Below are 23,108 nucleotides of genomic sequence, written 5' to 3' on the forward strand. Positions count from 1 at the left end.
TTAACATGCAGATTTCTTTTCTTTTTTTCTAAATGCAAATAATATTAGCTGGCTGTGCATGTTTGTGTGATAATTCTTGGCGTCATAACTGCCATGAAGAATATATGTAATTCTTTCCTGCCCTGGCATAGTGCTGATGAAAATCTCTCCTCTGAAATTGACATTTGGTTTGGGAGGTGCAACGGGGGAAATCCCCCTCCCTTGTGCAGAGAACACTTTCAGAAGAAGGATTTTGCTCAGGATGGTAGCAGGGGAGGAAAGGGTTACATCCCCCCCCTCCCCAGCTGCTACAATCCTGATTTTTCTTAGAGCTCCGCCCTGCATGTTTGATTCCAAGAACACATTTAGTTCATTCTCAGGATGAGTATACAGAAAGATGCCAGATCCGAGATCCTTGCTGGTGGAGAGAACCCATATATACCTGTATCTTGGTCCCAAGGTGTATAGGACTCTATAAACCAAAACCAGCACCTTGGACTTAGCCCAGTAGCTAATTGGCAGTCACGTGGGGTTCCAACATCTGGAGATCTACAGATGTGCCCCAGTCGCTGCTCTAGATGTATTGCCTTTATCCTCTGCTTCTGACTTCTTCCTTGGCAAGATTCAGCATTCCTAAGGTCCTGTTGTTTGAGTGCTCCAAACTGATGTTCCAACTGATGTCAGGGCGCTGAGGGGAGGACCAGTACAAATAGCTATGATGCCACACTCTTGGGCCATGAAGTCCTGTTCATACGAACATAGGCAGCTGCCTTATATTGACTGAGACAGGCAACTGGTCCATTGGAGTCCAATACCCTTTTAGGTGGAGACATGGGGGATCTAACCGGAAGCCTTCCATGAACAAAGCACAGGTTCTTCAGTTGAGCAATTCCCCCATCCAATTCTGCATACTGTTCCAATTCCCCAGTTTCACAACTGGACCACTGAACCACTCTGTTCATGTCCCTTTCCTAGCTGCCGTGTCTCCAGATGTCTTTTCATATACACCTGAACAGGAAGAATCAGAAAGGTGGCTTGGACAGGTGTGCCTGTAGGTACTCTGAATAGCTGGCATGCATTTTGAGCATCTAGAATGAGATGTATTAGACGTCACATCACAGGAGCTTTAGTACTGCAGTCACAAGGCACTTGTAAAGGGTAGGGAATGTGTGGCCAACTCCCCCCAGCATAGCCAGTTCATTGGGGATGATGGGAGTTGTAGTACAGCAAGATACGGAGGGCTGCAGGTTCCCCATATTTGCTCTAAGGAATCAATCATGGTTGCTAGCCAGTCATTCCTTTGATTGGGAAATTGCTTGCTAATGGCCCACAATGGGTGACAGATGTTTCCTCAGCAGAAGCTAGTAGATGGAAGAGGTCACTCTTGCAAGAATTAGCCATCAGAGCTTTGAGAAGGTGACCTGCTAAGGAGAGGGGCTGGTGCTAAGTATGAAGTGCAAATAAAAGGTGCATTTTGTGGGACAAGAGATACAGGTGAGAGTGAGGTGAGGACTTTGGTGATGCTGGGGAGTGGATTTCTTGCCTGGCAGCAGTGCTTATGCTGTTCTGGACCATACCCAAAGGCTCATCTGGTCCAGCATCCAATTCTCATGAAGGATCAATGTGTATGTTAATTTGAACTAGCTGGCTTTCTGTTGCAGTTTTCCACTCTTGCACGATGCAAACACTTGCAGAATCGTAAGGTTAAAAAAATTTCCAGCAACAAAATTCTCACCCAAAAAGGAGGGGGAGTGAAGCACAGGACCAGCATGCTGAAGAAATTGTGCAAATATGTATGTGAAAGTGTGTATCTATTTGCATGAATGCTGGATGAAACCAGTTCCCTGACTAAATGCTGTGAAATGCTGCCAGGGTCACGGGGCAGAAGGTTCTCAGGCTTCGCCCATCCAATCGCCTCCTCCTCCTCCCACCTGGCACCTGCTCAGACTGCTTTGAACCTGGAGGGAACGGCTAAGAGATGCTTGCTGCCTCTTCAGCCTGGGCAATGCTATTATGTCACATAATTGGCTTAGCCATCTGCTATTACACTGTCAGCCCCCACACCCTAACCAAACATGGATGTGCAACTGGACTTGGCTGTAAACCCATTATTTTGACACACCAGTGACTGAGACGGGAGATCCCTCACCAGAGCGGTCAAGCCCAACCTCTAACCTGCTACCACTTGCCATCTGGCATGGACGGTGTGTGTGTGTGTGTGTGTGTGTGTGTGTGTGTGTGTGATGGGGAGGGGGAGGGGGAAGGCAAATCACAGCAATTGACCAGCTAAAGGAAAGGCTGTTTTTCTTGCTAGACTTTAGACTGCTTAGCTTTCGTCCTCTTTTGCCCCAGCTAGTTCCAGCTGGGAGCATTAGGGTTGCCCTGTGGGGGTCTGTGCAAATACAGGCATACTTTTTCCACAGAGTCATGCAGATTACTTCTGTGGATTATATCTGTTGTGGGTTGCAAGAGCTCTTCTAATGGATCGTTCTTAGCACCCTCACCAAATGTTCTTGGGAGAGAAGATTAAAAAAAACAAAACTAGTGCCCATCTGCAGTATAGATCCCCTGGTGGGTCCCCCCCCCTATTTTTTCTTTTGCTGTTTTGGCAATGCTATGGGTTCAAACATTTTTTGCAGAGCAGCCAATAGGGATGGAGGAGAAATTTGGTTTTGTGCACGTTTAACCAGTGGCGGAGGAAGCCTCTTTGCCACCTGGGGCAGCGGAGCGGAGGCACCCCCCTGGGGGCAGGGCATCACAATGTGTGTGTCGTGACATCATGACACACGTTGGATGCACTGCACATGCCCGGAATTTCCAGCGTTGCTGCTCCCGCGGCAAGCCAACAAGCAAGCAGCGGCTTGTGGGGCTGCCCTGGCCGTGCTGCTTTACGGACGAGGCAGCCCCATGAGCCGGTGAGTGAGCGGCGGCTCGTGGGGCTCCCCCAGCCATCTGTAAAGAAGCACGGACAGGGTGCCGGGTGGTGGGGGAGTGGCGGGAGGGGCCGGGGAGTGTCATCCCCCTCTGCTGGAACACGGGGTGGCCCGCCCCCTACGCCCTGCCCTTCCTACGCCACTGCATTTAACAAGAAACTATCAAGTTTGCACTTCTTGAATTGAAAGAAAGCAAACCTTTGAATTTTGCAAGGCAATTCTCCACCCAAACATTAGGCTGCATCAGCTAAGTTCTACTAAGAGTAGGTCCATTGAGATGAATGTATCTTAGATGTGTCCATTAACTTTAAGTGAATAAGAGGTATTGGTTGTGTTTAGAATAACATTGTGAATGACATAGATAAGTTTGGAGATGAATTGGAAAAATGTACATAAAGGCGATAACATGAAAATGACAGATGAAAAATCTGAATATAGAATTAGAATTAATTTCTAATATAGAAATTAGAAATATGAAACATTGTAATAGCAGTGGAAGTCATATCTTGAAAGACCAACTTTTTCTATAATCAGAAGGCCTCTGTAGAAACCTTCTACTTACCTCCTTTCTCCTTCTTCCCGTCCTGTAGCTTTTTACCTTTCTCCCCCTCTCCTTCCTTTTTCTTCCTTTCAACCTTTTATCTTTCCCTTTTCTTTCCTTCTCTTTTTTGTGGTACAATTTGTATTCATAATATGTAATATTAATTATGTAATATGTAAGTTATGTGCTACATGTATTTTTAATATGTAATAAAGTTTGTTTAAAATTTTAAAAAAACTTTAATGGGTTTAATCTGAATAGAATGAGTATCTGACACAAGCCAATGTGTACAAAAAAAAATGCATATATTGGAGCAAGTGACATACAAAAAATGCATTGCCTTCGGGGGAAATTGCTTGCAAATAGGTATATATTAGTCACCATTGCATGCTAGGATGTGTTCATTAGGAGAAATTCACACTAAAATGCTGATGAATTTTCATGGGGTTTTTAAAGGGATCTCAAATTGCTGCAGAAATGTGGAGAACTGAATTTAAGATTGGAAAAATGAAATTGACATATCATCCATCCCTCTTGCCAGCCCGAGTGGCAGATCCCTAGTTTTGAAGGTCACTTCAAACTAAGATCTTGCATCTCTGTCTTTCTTAGCCTGCACTTTTTCAAATCTTCATGGATGTCTTCTGAAGACCAACATGCAAATGGCAGCCTTTGCTGATTCTAGCTCATTTGGACTCAAAATGCACTCTAAAGCGCTTGCTTTGTACTTCTTAATATCTGAAGGGTCCATGTAATTTCTAAACCATGGAATGAGGAACTGTGACTGGTCCCAGCTGCTGTCACATGAACCCATGGAGAAAAGGGAACATAGCTGTTTCAGACATGGCTGGACACACCCTATGTACACAAGTGATTTTGGATTTTGCCATTAACATGCATATCCCCTAAATTCTAGCCTTGTGGTCCTAGAATTCCTGGTTTTCCCTGTCCATTCACCATCAGGAGACACTGTGGAATACATTTGTCCTCATTTATCAGGGCCTATTACTGGGAGCTGGAGTGCATCAACAACTGGAGGGCACCACGTTGGCTACCCCTGCCATATATCACCATCATCATCACTCTTAGGATGGAATTCAATGTAGCGCTAAGTGGGGCATGTGCACGAGGAATAAGGTACACTCATGCAATGGGAGAAGGCTGCGAGGTGATAGGATGGCCATCTTCCAATACCCGAAGGTATCTTCATGTAGAAGATGGAGTAAGCCTGTTTTCTGCTGCTCCAGAGGATTCAAACTGAAATAAAGGAGATGCCGAGTAAACATTAGGAATAACTTTCTGACAGCAGAAGCTGTTTGACAGTGGAATGGATTTCCTCAGAAGCAGGTGGACTCTCCTTCAGAAGGAGCTTCCTGCAGCCAATTGGAAGCTGCGTGCGCCTTGGTTCCTGAATGTTTTGGAAGTTGAACGGACTTCTGGAATGGATTCCGTTCGACTTCCAAGGTACGTCTGTATTTGCATATGAAATAACTTTAAATTTAGTAACTTGTTTGTATTTAGAGGCCCTGCATAACCTGAGGTTCCAAACTGTAGTTTATTTAGCTTGGGCATAAATCTAGCATCGGGAGAACCCCAGTTGTTCTGCCCTCGATTGCAAGAGGATGTTAGTTGTACTGTGGCATGTGCTCAGAGGCTGCAAAGTCAATGAAGAGTTTTGGATTTGATATCCCGCTTTATCACTACCCTAGGGAGTCTCAAAGCGGCTAACATTCTCCTTTCCCTTCCTCCCCCACAACAAACACTCTGTGAGGTGAGTGGGGCTGAGAGACTTCAAAGAAGTGTGACTAGCCCAAGGTCACCCAGCAGCTGCATGTGGAGGAGCGGAGACGCAAACCCGGTTCACCAGATTACAAGTCTACCGCTCTTAACCACTACACCACACTGGCAAGGCATAAAGTTGGACTGAGAACCTTTCCTGTCTGAACCCTTGGAGATCTACTGCCACCCAGGGCAAAGGCAATGCTATCCCCCCCCCAATAATATTTATTCTTTTTCAAAACAAGCATACAAAAATATAACATACAAAAACATAATAAACATACAAAAGCCTTAAAAAGAAAAAAGAAAAAAAGAAGAAGAAACATAAAAAGATTCTTTTTTCTCCTCTAACTTTCTTTGACAGTGTTAGCTGACTTCCCTCGGTCCTTCCCATCTGATTTTCATTGTTAAATCATCCTTAGCAGTTTATCATCATACTTAACATATTGATAATAATTACCAATTTAGCTATTATTAACCTATATTATTACTTCACCATAAAAAACAAAAATTCTATACTAAAATCAAACTTCATGCTGCAAGCCTATAACTCCTCCTCTACGAGTCCATAATTCTATATATTGCAATATTTTTCAAATAAGCTTTGAATTTCTTCCAATCTTCTTCCACCGCATCTTCTGTCTGGTCGCTCAGTCTCCCCGTCAGTTCAGCAAGTTCCATAAAGTCCATCATCTTCATTTGCCATGCATCTATGGTTGGTATCTCATGTGTCTTACAGTTTTTGGCAAGAAGTAGTCTAGCAGCTGTTGTGGCATACAAAAAGAATGTAATGTCCTTTTTGGGGATTTCTCCTCCAATAATTCCAAGTAAAAAGGCTTCTGGTTTTTTAACAAATGTGTTTTTCAACACCTTTTTCATTTCGTTATAAATCTTTTCCCAGAAGTCTTTTACTTTGGGGCAGGTCCATCACATGTGGAAAAAGGTACCTTCCTTCTCTTTACATTTCCAACATTTATTATCAGCTGTATAGTGCATCTTGGCTAATTTAATAGGTGTTAAGTACCACATATACATCATTTTCTTCATATTTTCTTTCAGAGCAGTACATGCAGTAAAATTCATACCTTTTTTCCACAATCTCTCCCAGTCTATTCAGCATTATATTGTGACCCATGTCCTTTAGGGCAAAGGCAATACTAAGCAAGATACACCATTGGCCTAACTCAGCAAAAGGAAGCTTTTAATGAAGTCTTCCCTCCCAATGCAGTTAGAAGCAGTGGCAGCAGGATTTTCATCAGGATTGCAGTGTGGAGTAGCCCTCTCTTTCGCCGAGGTCCTGCTGCAGTCCTGCTACCTCCATCTGTGAAACATGGGAGGCTTTAATAATCCAAATGTAACAATCTGGGATTAGGAAACCTCGGAGCATTTAGGTAGGGGTGTGTGAATCTGTGACTCCCCGTTTCTCAAATTCAATTCCTCACATTCTAACGTCAATTTGTGGGTGGGTGTTTTTTAATCCTCTTGAAAATTCATCAGCCTTTTAGTGCAAATTTCTCCTAATATACATGTTTTTGCAAAGTAATTTCCCCTAATATTTTCCCTCATAAATGCCCTTTGGGGCACACTTTAGTGTACAAAATTTTATACGCATTGCAAAATTCAGAGATGCATAGATTTCAAAAGATGGCTGTGTTGTTGTTCGAAAATTGTTTTGGAAAGCGTGAATTAAGGAAATTCACTTTTTATTGCAAACTGAATCTAATTTTCCCCCTCCCCTATCTTTAAGAAATTGTCTGTTTGGATAGGCAAGATGTTTTGGGGACTGACATATCTCTTGCTTTGAGGACAAAGGCCTCTGGTGCCAGCTCACAAACAGGGCAGTCCAGCTAACCTTTTGAAATGACCTTTGCCAGACTCTAATAGGATCTGGTGCTTAAGAGGACCTCAGCCTAAATCAGGTGTATTCTGAGCAAAGGCGGGTAAAAATGGAAAGCTTGCATATTTCTCCTGCGGATTCACTTGGGAGGAGCCCCTTCCTGACCCAGGAAGCCGGTTCAACTCTCATAATCATGTTGTAACTGGGAATCTCCTCTGTGCAGCTTACACAATACTCTGAAGAATGAGGTTTTGAACTGGTCTGGGTATGGAAGGTTGTTGTTGTTATTATTATTATTATTATTATTTCTTATTTATAACCTGCCCATCCGACTGGGGTTCCCCAGACACTCTGGGCGGCTCCCAACAGATTAAAAACAGAATAAAATATCAAATATTAAAAACTTCCCTAAACAGGGCTGCCTTCGGATATTATCTAAAAGTCAGATAGTTGTTCCTTGACATCTGATGGGAGGGCGTTCCACAGGGTGTGCGTGCGACGAACCTCCACTTCAGACTCTCCCCTCATTACTAAGTGAATTTTTAATCAGGTGTTCTGGGTCAAATTACAATGCACCCCACCTGTCCCTCTGAGGTCCGTCTGTTATTTCAATCCCCTTTTATCTATAATCTGGGGATCCCTTAGTAATGGGAGTTTTCCTGCCCAGCGGCCGTGGCCGGTTATATCCTCTGCTCAGGGCTTCAGGGGTTAACCTCTCCTTTGCCTACAGATCGGGGTCTCTCCTTATTAGATCCCCTCACTATATCAGTTAGCTAAGCCCTCTTAGCAACTCTGTGGCAATACCAGGGTTTCCACCCGCTAGCCCCTCCTGAGGGAACTCCAAGACACAAACTGTTACCCTTCAGGTTAGTTTTGTCCTTTCCCTGAGTTCACCTCCTCAAGAGCCTATATAACTCGCTGGACCAAATGAACGACGATATTTTCTTAGCTCAACAATAAGAGGTCTTTATTTCTTACATAACATAACGGTTTCAGTAATGGTTCATAAGCTTAGTTTCATAACAGTGTAAACTCTTTCTTTCAGCAACATATACACATCTTCAACGATCCTAACCTAACCTGGCCCCACGCCCTCCTTCTTCCAGTCACCACCCTCCTTACACTAACGGCTGCTCCCTCCTTTTAAAGAGCGGAAGGTCCCACCTCCCAAGGGTTATCTGCCACTCAAACTGGGGTGCCCATTAACTCCTAAAACACAGTGGGTTTCTGAACACCCCTTAACTTAGATCTGATTCATTACCACTCCAAGAAGTCCCTCTGCCCTGTTCCTTGTAACCTCACTTCTCGCAGTGAGGGAACCACCAGAAGACCCTCAGAGCTGGACCTCAGTGTCTGAGCGGAACAGTGGGGGTAGAGACGCTCCTTCAGGTATATTGGGCCAAAGACACAGGTGGATAGATTGTCCCTCACAGGTACGGTAAAAGGTAAAGGACCCCTGGATGGTTAAGTCCAGTCAAAGGCAACTATGGGGTTGTGGTGCTCATATCACTTTCCGACAAAGGGAGCCAGCATTTGTCTACAGACAGCTTTCCGAGTCATCTGGCCAGCACAACTAAACCGTTTCTGGTGCAATGGGACACCGTTATGGAAGCCAGAGTGCTCGGAAATGCCATTTATTTTCCCGTTGCAGTGGTACCTATTTATCTACTTGCACTGGTGTGCTTTCGATCTGCTAAGTTGGCAGGAGCTGGGACAGAGCAATGGGAGCTCACCACTGTCACACAGATTTGAACCGCCGACATTCTGATTGGCGGGCCCAAGAGACTCAGTGGTTTAGACCACAGCGCCACCTGCGTCACCCATAAGAATGAACATAGGGAGCTGCTTTATACTGAGTCAGACCATGGGTCCATCACCTAGCTCAGTACTGTCCAGTACCAGTGGCTGTCCAGGGTTTCTTTTTTTTTATTAAAATTTTTATTCTTTTCCAATAAGACAAAAAAAACCACTACATATACACAATAAAAAAGCACAATATACGATAAACAATAAACAAATTCAACAACAATAACAATAACAATAAACGTAAGAAAAACATATACATACCTAAACATACACTTATCTTTATACCCTTCTTGTTTCTATCTTCTCTGTGTGGGGACTTCCCCCGTTCCCTCCACTGCATTCAAAAACCTTATAAATTTTGGGTAACTTTATATCTTTTTCCAACAGCATTTACCAAATCTCTTAATGATCTTTAGATTTAATTAATCAAGTATAAATCATCACTTAAACTCAATATCTTAAGATGTTCTTAAACAGTTAAATCATTCACAACAAAACTTCTTCTAAACAATTTTATCTAACATTAGCAAGCTAAAGCCAATTCTACTAACTAATTCTGCTCAAATATTCAATTTTGCACTATTTACTAGATAATCTTTAATTTTCTTCCATTCCTGTGACACCTTCTCCTCAAATGGGGGACATTCCCAACACTGCCTGCTGATGCCGACGATTGAACATTGTGCCTTTTGCATGCAAAACCAGTGCTCTTCCACTGAGCTGTGACCCTTCCCTATTGGTGGGGTTGGAGAGCTGAAAAGAATGTCAATATATTTCACATCTGGCAACCTATGCACCCCTTTGGTTTCAAATAGTACATGGATAGAAGAGTCTAAAAAGCCTGGCACACAGATTTCCATGGCCCTCTAGCAGCTATGGTGGCTCGTATACCAGAAATAATGTATTTAGCATTAACTCTGGAAGTGTCTACTTGATTCTGAGCAAACTAATCTTCCTGATGCATATTTACTCTAGGAGGCTTAGTTTGGTCAGAATCAAGTATACACTTCCAGAGTTAGCGCTAAATACATTACTTCTGGTAAATAAGCCACCATAGCTGGTAGGGGGCAGCGAAATTTTGTGTCCCAGACTTTTTAGATTCATCTAGCCAGGTGCTATCTGAAACCAAAAGGGCACATAGGTTGCCAGATGTTAATTCTTTTTCCTACCCCACTGTATACATGAAATGACTTTGAGAGAGATTATCCAGGGATTTAACCTGCTCTTTCTCTTTCTTTCTCTCTCTTTCTTTCTTTAAAAATTTGATTTATTGATACTTATTCAAAGATATACAGAATTACATACCCATTACAAAGTATATTTTTAATAATATACTAAAACACCTACTTCATCTAAAATTGGAAATTTCTTATGGACTTTTGGTGCGAAAGAGAAAATGAGCTTGTAATATCTGGATTTGACGATTGAAAAAAATACTGCTTAATAGAAGATAGAATGGTTGGACCTTAAAGAATACTATATGTAGTTGCTGATAGCAGAAAGTTCTTTCGTTTTACTCCATCTTTCTTTGGTTTTCTTTCTTTCCCCTTTCTCTTGTTTTCTCCTCTAGATTTCTCCTTTTATTTTCTTCCTTCTGACTTTGCTCTCTCTCTCTCTCTTTTTCTATGGAAGGATCCTTCACCGGAGGAAGCGTAAGGCCCTGGGTTAGGCCCCCCACCTTGGCCTGAAACAAATGATGGTTTTGCCCCTGGCTAGCAGCAACATGGAGTTGCAGCCAGACAACGGGCTCTGTGTTCGCAACAACACTGGCGACTGGAGGCTGAAGTCTGAAGAGTCGCGAAGCCGCAGAAACTCCATCCCCCCAGCGAAGGCTCCAATTGCCAAGCACATGTTGGCTTACCTGCCTCGGCCCCCCACAGAAACAAGCCAATATGGGACCTTTCCTCAGAAGGTACGTGGGTGGGGGACCCAGAGCTCCCTTGCTGGCTGAAACACTCTGGGAATTGCACCTCTCCGAGGGGAGCAGAGGGTCTCCTCACAACTCTCCCTTAACAAACTAGTTTCCAGAATTCTTCAGGGGGAAGCCTGCTTGTGTATATACAAGGATGGGGGCATCAATTACCAATGGGGTGGAAGGTTCGCAGGGGCGTAGCAAGGTAAATTGGTACCTGGGGCAAAACTTTTTTGTCACCCCCCTCTCCCAGGCATGGGAAGGTCAGGTGGTACCCGGTGTGGAAAATTTCTTGTCAACCCCCCCCCATTGATTCTCCCCCCCTGCAAAAATGGTTTTACGTTATTTCATATTTTCTTACAAAGAAATAATAACAAGTAATAATAATAAAAACTTTTATTTATATCCCACCCTCCCCGGCCAAAGTCGGGCTCAGAGTGGCTAACATCAGATACATAACATTGGTATAAAATCAAACAATAATTTAATTACCTCCTAAAAACATCTCAAAATCAAATTAAAGTCTAATTAGATGGCTTTCCACAGGGTTAGGGTTGGGAACAGTAAGTGTTCTCTGAACTGAAATTTCAGCCTTCATGACATAGGAAAACAGCCAAGTGAACAGCTATTTTGGTGGAGGAGGGTCAAGATATTAACTGATATGCATGAAATTTCATATATAGCTATATGATCCCTAGTATAGTAAGATAAGACCTTCAGAGCAGGCATTTTAAAAAAAATTCAAAAACATTTTTCATTTTTTTTTCCAAAAAAAAAATTGTTCCTTGATAATTTGTCACCCCCTCCATTATGGAACCCGGGTCAGCCCACCCCCCTTGCTACACCCCTGAAAGTTTGCACGCTATGAAGCACTTGCTCACAAATTTATTGACAGCTGCACAAATTATGATAGCTAGGAAGTGGAAGGGGCAAGCAGAATACAAAATGGGAGAATGGTACAAAGAGGTGTGGGATATAGCTACTAATGATAAATGATTGTGTGCCATTAAGGTAAGATGGAGAATATGCAGGAGAAATGATTTTGAGGAGATATGGAGGGTGTTTGTAGCATTTGTACTGTTAAAACAGAAAGGGGTCAAACCATCACAAGAGGTGTTGAAATTTTGGGAGGTTGGATAGTTACAATGGAATGGTCTCAGTGGTGGGGTGCACATTTTTATTCTTATTTATTTATGATTATTACTTTGTCCCCCCCAAATTTTTTTTTAAGTATGTGGGCATGTGGGCCCTGGAGGGTTGGCTGGGGACAGGAGAATACAGGCCCCTGACTTTAAAAGGTGGACCACCCCTGAGTTCAACAATAAATGCTTGACTACTGCTTCCTTCTCTTAAGTTTGAGTGAATTGTCTTACCTTGAACAAAACTTGGATAGAGCAATTCCATCTGAACATCAGAGATGTGCTGTCTCTGATGTCTTTTTGGCACCTACTGAAGATCCTCCTCTTCCAACAAACTTTTTCAGATATTTCCCCCCAGTCAAAATCTGCACAGGAATTGTTCTTAAGATGCTTTATCTCATGTTGTTTGCCATCCTGGGATACAAATTTAATGAATGAATGAATGAATGAATGAATGAATGAATGAAATGAATTCAGTTCCATTACCTCTCTGGTAGGTGCCATTGCCATTGTAAGAGAACAAGGGAGGCATCCATGTTGAGTTCCAGCACCTCTTTTTCTAGAAAAGTAGCAATGTGAGAAATACATCCTTGCCAACCAAAATACTGTTAGGGGAAGGGCTGCAGCTCAGTGGTACGAGTGTGTGCTTTGCCAGCAGACCATCCCAAGTTTGATCTTCAGGTAGGACTGGGAATGTCCTCTGCCTGAAACCCTAGAAAGCCACTGCCAGCCATTGTTGGCAATGCTGAGCTAGATGGACCAAGGGACAAACTTGATATAAGACAGCTTCCAAGTTTCTATCCTTATCTTTGCATTATCTTTGTCCTTCAGCTTGAGATATGGGGTTGTGCTTCAGTGAAGAGCTTCCATGATCAAGCCTTCACTAACAACTCAATATTTTGGAAAACAGAGATGGAGAGCTTAATAGGTTTGTTTTCTTTTCCAGCCTGAAATGATAGCTGTTTCGATGGGTCCTTTAGACAGGAGCCACCAGCAAACGGAAACTGCCGCCACCAAGAAAAGTGCCCTGACATGCAACTACGTGTCGGTACCCTGCAGCTCAAACATCCCCAATGACAGGACAGTCCTTCTCCAGCGGAGGCTCAGCACCGCGGAGCAGGTTGTGCCTACCAAGCATCGTCCCAGAGTCTCAATCGATACAGATGAGTTGCCCAGATACCACCGGTCCTCCAGGACTGACCCGCCACCACCTTCTCTGTTGCGGGACCTCAATGCCCGGCTTTATCCCCAGCACGCTTTCAGTGCGCCCAACATCATCAACTCGTCACGGAACAAAACCCCAACCCGTAGCATCATTTCCGTGCCCTCCTCGGACAAAGGGCAGAGTCGGCGCTGTAAACTCATAGACGATGACCGGCAGTTTGGCTGGGGTAACAAGCAGCAGCGGCAGCGCTACGTCACCAAGGTGGGCAAGTGCCAGGTGAACCTGGGCAACATTCAGGAAAAGAAGAGGTTCCTCTCAGACATCTTTACCACCATTGTGGATCTCAAGTACCGCTGGTTCCTCTTTGTCTTCAGCATGTGCTACATCATCACCTGGGTGGTCTTTGGCATCATGTATTACTTTGATGCCTGGGTCCGAGATGATGTCAACCACATAGGTGACCCCGAGTGGAAGGCTTGCATCGAGAACATTGATAACTTCATCTCTGCCTTACTGTTCTCTGTAGAAAGTCAGCGGACAATTGGCTACGGATCTCGGATTGTGACGGCCAATTGCTCAGAGGGGGTCATCTTGCTAATGGCCCAGTCCATCATTGGTTCTATGATTGATGCCCTCATGGTGGGCTGCATGTTTGTCAAGATCTCCAGACCCAAGAAGCGTGCCCAGACCTTAATTTTCAGCAAGAAGTGTGTTATCTCCCACCGGGATGAGAAGCTCTGCCTCATGTTCCGCATCGGAGATCTCCGGGATAGTCACATGGTAGATGCAAAAATAAGAGCCAAGCTAATCAAGTCCAGGCAAACAAAGGAGGGGGAGTTTATCCCACTGGAGCAGTCAGAACTGAACCTGGGCTATGACACGGGGGAGGACCGACTGTTCCTGGTGGAGCCACAGATCATTTGTCATGTCATCAATGAGGTCAGCCCCTTCTGGGAGATGTCCGCGGACACATTGAAGAAGGAACAGTTTGAAATCATCATCATCCTTGAAGGCATTGTGGAAGCCACAGGTGGGTGCACTGTAGAGTAGAACATCAAAGAAGGGAACACATTCTGGAGACCTGTTTGGGTGACCCTACAAACTCAACATGAGTGAGCTTTGGAGAAATGACCCAGTTTTCACTCCGTGGTGCAGCTCTGGCTGCTGGCCCTACCTCACTTCTTCTTTCTTTTCTTCTTCTTTTTTATATTTTTTTTTTTACTGATTTTCCAAATTATTACAGATCAAACCAAATTACTTTAATACAATTTCTTAAAATCAAGTTCCCTGCTCTCGTTGCAATCATATGTCCAAGATTCCCCCCATAGCTGCTTCATTTCTTCTTTAGTCTCCAGTTGACATCCTTTACTTGCCATCAAACCTGCTTTTTCACCTTACAAAACAGCACCTCAGTTTCATCTTGTAAATTTATAATCCATTTCAAGTGTGTAGCCCTTCACATACAATTTTATTCCAGACCTGGAGTGTTGAAAGAGTTCAGTTCTTTCTCTCGTCGTTCAATCATTTGCAGTGTTTATCTGAGTGGCACAAGGTCACATTCCATATCATTCCACTGTTATCAAGCTGACATGCAAACTGTAGCCATAGATATCTCATAGAGTGAACTTTCCAGACATCCGCCATGAAATTCCCCCCTGGAGTTCTTTCTCGGCACACAGTACATAGCAACGTCTTTCCTAAGATTCAACCTCATTTCAGCATTTATCCAGCTGCGGATCGTTTTTCTCTTTCCCCCCGTTGCATTCCTCCAACGACACCACTGTCCAGCAGTATCATAATTAAAGTCCTTTCACCTTCGGTTGGGGGTGGGGGGAGGCATAGCAAAACCTTATTAAATTCTTTGTAGAACATAAATCAAAAGCCTCCCTCCCTCTTTTTCGAAGTGTCAAACAAATTAGCAACTGCACACGTCTCTTCATTGTAGCAGAGGACAAGGAAAAGAAATACAATTAAAAAACCGCAAGAAAGCACAAAGCTCCTCCCCCCCTTCCTTTCAGGCTGTTGTAAGGGATCTCAAGCTTCAGAAAACATTCAAATACTTTCAGAAAACCAGCCCCGGTTCTTTCGGTGGCTGACTGATTGCAGCTTATTAGCATATGAGGCTTCGAGAGCACCTCTTGATTAAAGCCAATTATCCAGATTGAGGAAGAACCTTCCACAAATCATGCCAGTAACGAAGGCTCGTCCATGGCAGGGGCACACTCCCAGATTGCTCCCGTTCTGCCTTTCAAGTAGGCAGACACAGGATTGTGTGACACTACGGGATGCAATGAACTCCCCACTGAGGAGCATTGAGAAGGTTTATGCCAGGGGGGTCAGCATTTTTTTTCAGCAGGGGGCCGGTTCACTGTCCCTCAGACCTTGTGGGGAGCTGGACTATATTTTGAGGGGGGGGGATGAACAAATTCCTTGTTGTTGTTTAGTCTTTTAGTCGTGTCTGACTCTTTGTGACCCCATAGACCAGAGCACGCCAGGTACTCCTGTCTTCCACTGCCTCCCGCAGTTTGGTCATACTCACGTTGGTAGCTTCGAGAACACTGTCCAACCATCTCGTCCTCTGTTGTCCCCTTCTCCAATCCAATATTTATTACAAATCCAATCCAATATTTATTACAGTCAATGAGCATCATAAAAAAACAAGATAAGATGCAGTTTCCAGCCAATTTAAGTCGTATGGCTGGAGTTTCCAGAGGAGCAATTCAGAAGAAAATCAGTCTTTGGGCAGGTTGATGTGGGTGTACTTCCTCCTTCAAGTCACCGGGTACAACAACATGGAGGAATTTAAACGTGAGCACCACCACTTTGTGCTCAAGTAACCAAGCTGAGAGACATAATCAGAGTAGTTTATAAGCAATTCAAGAACAAAGGAATTGCTGTTAAACAGAAGTAACATTTATTTGCCGGGGGGGGGGGGAGGAAGCACTATGCAACACAACACACTAGCATATTTAATTCAGCCAATAATTTCTGTGTGCAAATGCATGTATAAGCACTGCTGTCTCTGAGCATATCAGTTGGGATTTTTTGTTTGTTTGTTTTTAAAGTGGAATCCGCACTCTCAAGTGAAAAAAATGTGAACATATATTAAATTAGGGTTGCCATATTTAAAAAAGTGAAAATCCAGACACAAAAGTTTGCACCTACAGTGGTATCTTGGTTCTCGAACTTAATCCTTTCCGGGGGTCCATTCAACTCCTGAAACCATTTGAAAACCAAGGCGCAGCTTCCAATTGGCTGCAGTAGCTTCCTCCACTCAAGCAGAAGCTGCGTTGGACTTTCGGTTTCCGAAAAACATTCGCAAACCGGAACACTTACTTCCGGGTTTGCGGCGTTTGGGAGCTGATTTGTTCGGGAGCCAAGCCATCCGAGAACCAAGGTACCACTGTATTTTTAAGGAAATTGGCCAAAAAAATGAACACTTCTGATATGAGCTTCAATATGCCTGGATTTTCCTGGACATATTGACTGATTTCTGAAAATTTTGGATGCTATTTTCAGCATCCAAATCCTGGACATATCCGGGAAATTCTGAATGTATGGCAACCCTAATTAAATGCACACAGAATAAACACCACAGGAACAAATCAAATCGAATCAAAACAAAACAAAACAAAACAAAACAAAATTATTTGCAATGCAGGGTGGCTGTGCCCTGTGCCATCTAGTGGTCATTCCTCTCTGTCTTGTCATTTCCAGAGGGCCTGCTTATTACCGGTAAGCACTCAACATGATTTGTTTGCACAAAGTTTGTGGGGAGGTGAGATGACATCGACCACTTATTGAGCATTCATTCTGATTTGTTCGTGGGGAGGTTATAAAGTACTGCATCAAGCAACTGTGATCCCCAAAGATCACAAAATGTCTGCTGGGGCAGGGGAAGTGAGTTTGTTGTGCAAAAACTCCAGAACTATTTTAATTACAAAGCCTGAATTTGCTGGTCTGGGATGCGGGTGGTGCTGTGGGTTAAACCACAGAGCCTAGGGCTTGCTGATCAGAAGGTAGGCGGTTTGAATCCCCGCGACGGGGTGAGCTCCCGTTGCTCAGTCCCTGCTCCTGCCCACCTAGCAGTTCGAAAGCATGTCAAAGTGCAAGTAGATAAATAGTTACTGCTCTGGCGTTTCCGTGCACTGCTCTGGTTCGCCAGAAGCAGCTTAGTCATGCTGGCCACAGGACCCGGAAGCTGTACGCCGGCTCCCTCGGCCAGTAAAGCGAGATGAGCGCTGCAACCCCAGAGTCATCCGCGACTGGACCTAATGGTCAGGGGTCCCTTTACCTTTACCTTTAACTGAATCCCACCTCAAAAAATAGCAAAATCCTAGAAGTGCCCTTTCCCACATATCGGCCAAATTGTTGGAAGAGGGAGCAGCTGCTTGGACAATTTCTTTTTTAAAAAAAGTATTATTTAATTCCCTGCTTAAAAACACAACACACTAGCATATTTAATTCAGCCAATAATTTCTGTGTGCAAATGCATGTATAAGCACTGCTGTCTCTGAGCATATCAGTTGGGATTTTTTGTTTGTTTGTTTTTAAAGTGGAATCCGCACTCTCAAGTGAAAAAAATGTGAACATATATTAAATTAGGGTTGCCATATTTAAAAAAGTGAAAATCCAGACACAAAAGTTTGCACCTACAGTGGTATCTTGGTTCTCGAACTTAATCCTTTCCGGGGGTCCATTCAACTCCTGAAACCATTTGAAAACCAAGGCGCAGCTTCCAATTGGCTGCAGTAGCTTCCTCCACTCAAGCAGAAGCTGCGTTGGACTTTCGGTTTCCGAAAAACATTCGCAAACCGGAACACTTACTTCCGGGTTTGCGGCGTTTGGGAGCTGATTTGTTCGGGAGCCAAGCCATCCGAGAACCAAGGTACCACTGTATTTTTAAGGAAATTGGCCAAAAAAATGAACACTTCTGATATGAGCTTCAATATGCCTGGATTTTCCTGGACATATTGACTGATTTCTGAAAATTTTGGATGCTATTTTCAGCATCCAAATCCTGGACATATCCGGGAAATTCTGAATGTATGGCAACCCTAATTAAATGCACACAGAATAAACACCACAGGAACAAATCAAATCGAATCAAAACAAAACAAAACAAAACAAAACAAAATTATTTGCAATGCAGGGTGGCTGTGCCCTGTGCCATCTAGTGGTCATTCCTCTCTGTCTTGTCATTTCCAGAGGGCCTGCTTATTACCGGTAAGCACTCAACATGATTTGTTTGCACAAAGTTTGTGGGGAGGTGAGATGACATCGACCACTTATTGAGCATTCATTCTGATTTGTTCGTGGGGAGGTTATAAAGTACTGCATCAAGCAACTGTGATCCCCAAAGATCACAAAATGTCTGCTGGGGCAGGGGAAGTGAGTTTGTTGTGCAAAAACTCCAGAACTATTTTAATTACAAAGCCTGAATTTGCTGGTCTGGGATGCGGGTGGTGCTGTGGGTTAAACCACAGAGCCTAGGGCTTGCTGATCAGAAGGTAGGTGGTTTGAATCCCCGCGACGGGGTGAGCTCCCGTTGCTCAGTCCCTGCTCCTGCCCACCTAGCAGTTCGAAAGCATGTCAAAGTGCAAGTAGATAAATAGTTACTGCTCTGGCGTTTCCGTGCACTGCTCTGGTTCGCCAGAAGCAGCTTAGTCATGCTGGCCACAGGACCCGGAAGCTGTACGCCGGCTCCCTCGGCCAGTAAAGCGAGATGAGCGCTGCAACCCCAGAGTCATCCGCGACTGGACCTAATGGTCAGGGGTCCCTTTACCTTTACCTTTAACTGAATCCCACCTCAAAAAATAGCAAAATCCTAGAAGTGCCCTTTCCCACATATCGGCCAAATTGTTGGAAGAGGGAGCAGCTGCTTGGACAATTTCTTTTTTAAAAAAAGTATTATTTAATTCCCTGCTTAAAAAAATACAAAACTAAAAACCACCAACATGAACAACTGAAAGCATCTAATGGGGGTTAAAAATAACAACTTGAATCCACATAAAAGAGATTATTAAAGAGCTGGCCATATTCCAGCAAAAGCTCTTTTCATATCATCCCCTCTTCAAGCCTGCCTGAAGTGTCTTCACCTGTTTCCTGGTGTAATTTAAGAGTTTAGAGTGTGGTAGGTCTCCTTGCTGGGGGAGGGAATGCCGCAACTTGGGCAGCACGGCTGATAAATGGGGCTGCTTTCTCAGGCTAGCATCTGAGCCCCAAAATCCTTTGCTCTGGTGCTCAAATTCTGTTCACGTATAAATACTGTCCCGTGAAGTCAGAAAATGAACTGTGACAGTTTTGTGAATTTTGTACACTGGCTTACGTCCCATGCATTTAAAGCACGCTGCTTCTGGTTACTGTGTGTAGAACATTACAGGCTAAAATTGGGGAGAGTCGGGGTGGGACTGGTTTCCCCCTTAAGAGGGTCCCCTACCCTTCTCCCCCAATAATACGTGCACATAATAAGGTCAGATAATTCAATCACTAACAGAAATGGGAGCAGAAATTGCCACTATTTGCACATTTGACCAACATGAGAAAGGGAAAGCACGCAAATATGAGCAGTATTCACTACTGTGATTATTATTATTATTATTATTATTTTAGTCTATGAATGTTACACAAATTTGTTGTTTTCTGAATTGTTTTTGGCATTCCCCTTCCATTGAAGTGCACCGAAATTGGTCTTAGTCACAGCAGATAGTGAGACAAACAATGTAGGTTTTAGCAGAAGCTCATACTGTGATGGAACGAAAGCAGGAGTGGATTGGAATAAACACGGGATATGACAGATATCACTGCCTTTCTACAGCCCTAGCACAGAATGAGATTCCTCCCAGTTCTGATTCTATGAAGCCGATATTCCTGGTGACTAGTAGCTTGTTTGCGCAATTGGATATCCTGATATGACAACCACTTAGCCTCTGTTCAAAAAGCAAATTGGAGGTCAAAACAAGTAGAAGTGAGTGAAGTGATCACAGCTGAGAGGCAGAGCAGATGCTTTGCCTGCAGAAAGCCCCAGTTTCAATTCCTGGTGTGGCCAGTGAAAAGGATCGGATAATAGATGGGAAGGATCCTCTCCTAGGGATCCTGGAGGACAGGTACCAGTCAGAAAATACTGATCTAGGTGGACCGAAGGCACAGTGGAAAATGTTGTTAGGGCCTCACTCTCTTTGCATGCAGAAGGTCCTGAGTTCAATCCCCAGCATCTCTGGTTAAAGGGGTCAAGTGATGGGAAAGAATCCCCTTCGCCATCACTCGAGACCCTGGACAACCATTGAAAACCAGAATGGGCAAAATGAGCAAAGAGTTTGACCTGGTATAAGGCCACTTCCTATGGAAGAGTCAAATCCAATCCAATATTTATTACAGTCAATGAGCATCATAAAAAAACAAGATAAGATGCACATTGAACACATACAGATGAGCATAACAGAGTAAAAATAAAATAAAAAGTAAAAGTAGCACAGACTGAAACAAAACGGGCATCAACATTTTAAAAGTTGTAGTTGTAACCAGTACTTCCCCCTCCGGGGGGGGGGTGTACTCAAGGGTACATAATACTGGCAACTTTTTTTTCTAGAAGAAAAGCACTGTCTGTAACACAAACTTCAAAGACAGAAATGTAGAAATGCCTGAGGTCAGTTCCTGGCAGGTTTTGCCCGCTGCAGCACAGCACTTGATCACCCTGAGAGCGATAGATGCCTGGCAAGGTCAGGTGTCTTGACTCAGCTCCTTATTTCCTGGGATAAGCTGTCCTGTCAACATGAGGCAGCTTGTTAACTTTGGTGGGTCGGGTTCATGGTTGTACAGGAGAGAGAGGGAGGTCTCATGTTCAGTCTCCAAAATCTCGATAGGGCTGGGAGATCTGTTCGAAATTACAGAGGCCCTTTGCCAGTCACAGTGGACAGTATTGAGCTGGATGGACCAATGATATGATGAATTAAGAGAGCTGTATCTCACGTTCCTAAATGTGGGAAGTTCAAGATACAATCATACCTTGGATCTCGAACAGCTTAGTTGATGAACAAATCGGCTCCGGAACTCAGAAAACCCGGAAGTAAGTGTTCCTGTTTTCGAACGTTTTTTGAAAGCCGAACATCCGGCGCAGCTTCTGCTTGAGTGCAGGAAGCTCCTGCAGCCAATCGGAAGCCGTGCCTTGGTTTTTGAACGGTTTTGGGAGTCAAACGGACTTCCGGAATGGATTAAGTTTGAGAACCAAGGTATGACTGTAGTTGGGCACATGTGTCTTACAGAAACAACCCCAAAGCCCTCATTTCATGCAACACTCTATGTCACAAAGCCAGTTACAGGTTTCCGAGGGCCCTTGTCCCCCTCCTTTTTCTACTTGAACCACACACTCTCCCTCTTGCCCCCCCTTAAAGTAAAACAACTCATATGGCAATCCCTACACAAAAAATATGGGGTTTGTCAAATTCAGACAATGCCAATGTTTCAATTTCCACTCTTTGCTCTCCACTTTTTTTCCCTGCAAACAACATAACTTAGATGTATAACTTAATCTGCGATGCTATACATGCTTCCCCAGGAGTAAGTCCCATTGAACCCAATAGGACTGTATGGTGTCTTCCACATTTCCTACTGCCCATTGACATTCCTTTCCCCCCAGGAATGACGTGTCAAGCCCGGACCTCCTACGTGGAGGACGAGATCCTGTGGGGCCACCGCTTTGAGCCCTGCATGACGTTGGAGAAAGGCGCCTTCCGTGTAGATTACACCCGCTTTGAGAAGACCTTCGAAGTCCAGACACCAGTGACTAGTGCACGAGAGATGTATGAACAGCGGGAGATGGAAAACCAGGACCAGTCGACTCTCAGCTTGTACTGGGACCATCTGCTGCACCCCTGTCTGTCGGCAGACCTCAACAATGATGGTCCCAGTGAGGAAGGCCTCTCCAAGCTGGGCTTCTCCAACATCACAGAAGAGGAGAGAAGCAGTGAATGCAAAAACCCAGAGGCCAGTGTTTAAGCAACCTCAGGCATTCAGGGCTTCTCTTTCAACCAGCAGGAACCAAGAATAAAGCGATGCCCTTCAGATTCGCAGGAGGGTATCTGTCATTTTGTTCACATCATGTTGTGGTTGTTGCACTCCCGGGTGGAGCTGTACGGAAAGAAGGCTTGTCGCATTTCAGCAAGTCCTCAAACATGTCCCCTGTCCAGCCATTGTTGACTTCAGGGGACTCTTCCCATCAGCTCTCTCTGGGTTTGCCGAGTTCAGATGATGCCCTGAAATAAAATTGCACTACAGGACAGCTCTTGGGGCCGGATCCCTTACAAAGAGCGACTTTGTGTTCCTGAATCAATGTCTGATTGGGGGTTCTGGTTTCTGCAAGCAGAAGTTCAACGCTGAATCTGTCCCTTTGAAAACAACAAACCAAAAAACCCTTTTGACTACTTTTATTGGCATAGCTATTGCCGTCAAAGCTGGATAGCTTGCAAAGGTTGACTGGAATCTTTCTTTGCTTTGAGTTTAACCACTTTGGAAAAAGCTTTGCGTTGGGTGTTCTGGGGTCTGTCCAGTTCTCTGGCTCCCCCCTTTTCTATGCCACATGCAGTAGGTGCCTGGGCTGCAGGCAGCACCCCCAGCTGCAGCTCCCTCCAGGCGCAAATGCGAAAGTGTCTCATCTTGTCACAGTGCCATACAGAACTCTTTCTTGGTGGATGTGTTGCCCTATCCCTCCCTCCCGCATTGCCCACGTGCATTTAGCTGGCCCCATTTCTCTCCTTCTTTGCCTAATGGAAGCCTTTAGCTCCTGGACTCACCAGTCTTACGGTCCCTCTTTTGCTGTGGCTGCTGCTAAATGGAATTATTTTTTTTACACAAAGCCACACACCATTTTCCAACAAGGACACAGGGAGGGGAAATGGGAAAGTGAATAAAGTTTATTCTTTGAACAATGATATATTGTGTGCCTTCATGCTTTGCCAGATGAGTGCTGTGAGGCAAATATCAACTAAAGACATGATCTGGAAATGTTGAAAGCATTGTGGGTGT

At 44.2% G+C, this 23,108-nt stretch overlaps 1 protein-coding gene across 2 annotated transcripts in view; it reads left to right on the forward strand.

Moving 5' to 3' along the window:
* Positions 1–22,255, forward strand: part of LOC117059816 (G protein-activated inward rectifier potassium channel 4-like) — a 29,258-nt gene extending 7,003 nt beyond the window's left edge. Inside the window, exons 2-4 of one of the 2 annotated variants that reach the window (XM_033171664.1) lie at positions 10,505–10,784; positions 12,870–14,118; positions 21,724–22,255. In XM_033171664.1, coding sequence (XP_033027555.1) covers positions 10,566–10,784; positions 12,870–14,118; positions 21,724–22,082 — 1,827 coding nt within the window. In that variant the 5' untranslated portion in view covers positions 10,505–10,565 and the 3' untranslated portion in view covers positions 22,083–22,255. Of the gene's footprint in view, positions 1–10,504; positions 10,785–11,788; positions 11,796–12,869; positions 14,119–21,723 lie in introns of those variants that run through there. The other variant, XM_033171665.1, reaches the window with a different exon arrangement.
* Positions 22,256–23,108: the final 853 nt, after the last annotated feature.

This window comes from Lacerta agilis, chromosome 15, assembly GCF_009819535.1.
Source record: "Lacerta agilis isolate rLacAgi1 chromosome 15, rLacAgi1.pri, whole genome shotgun sequence".
Classification (NCBI taxonomy): domain Eukaryota; kingdom Metazoa; phylum Chordata; class Lepidosauria; order Squamata; family Lacertidae; genus Lacerta; species Lacerta agilis.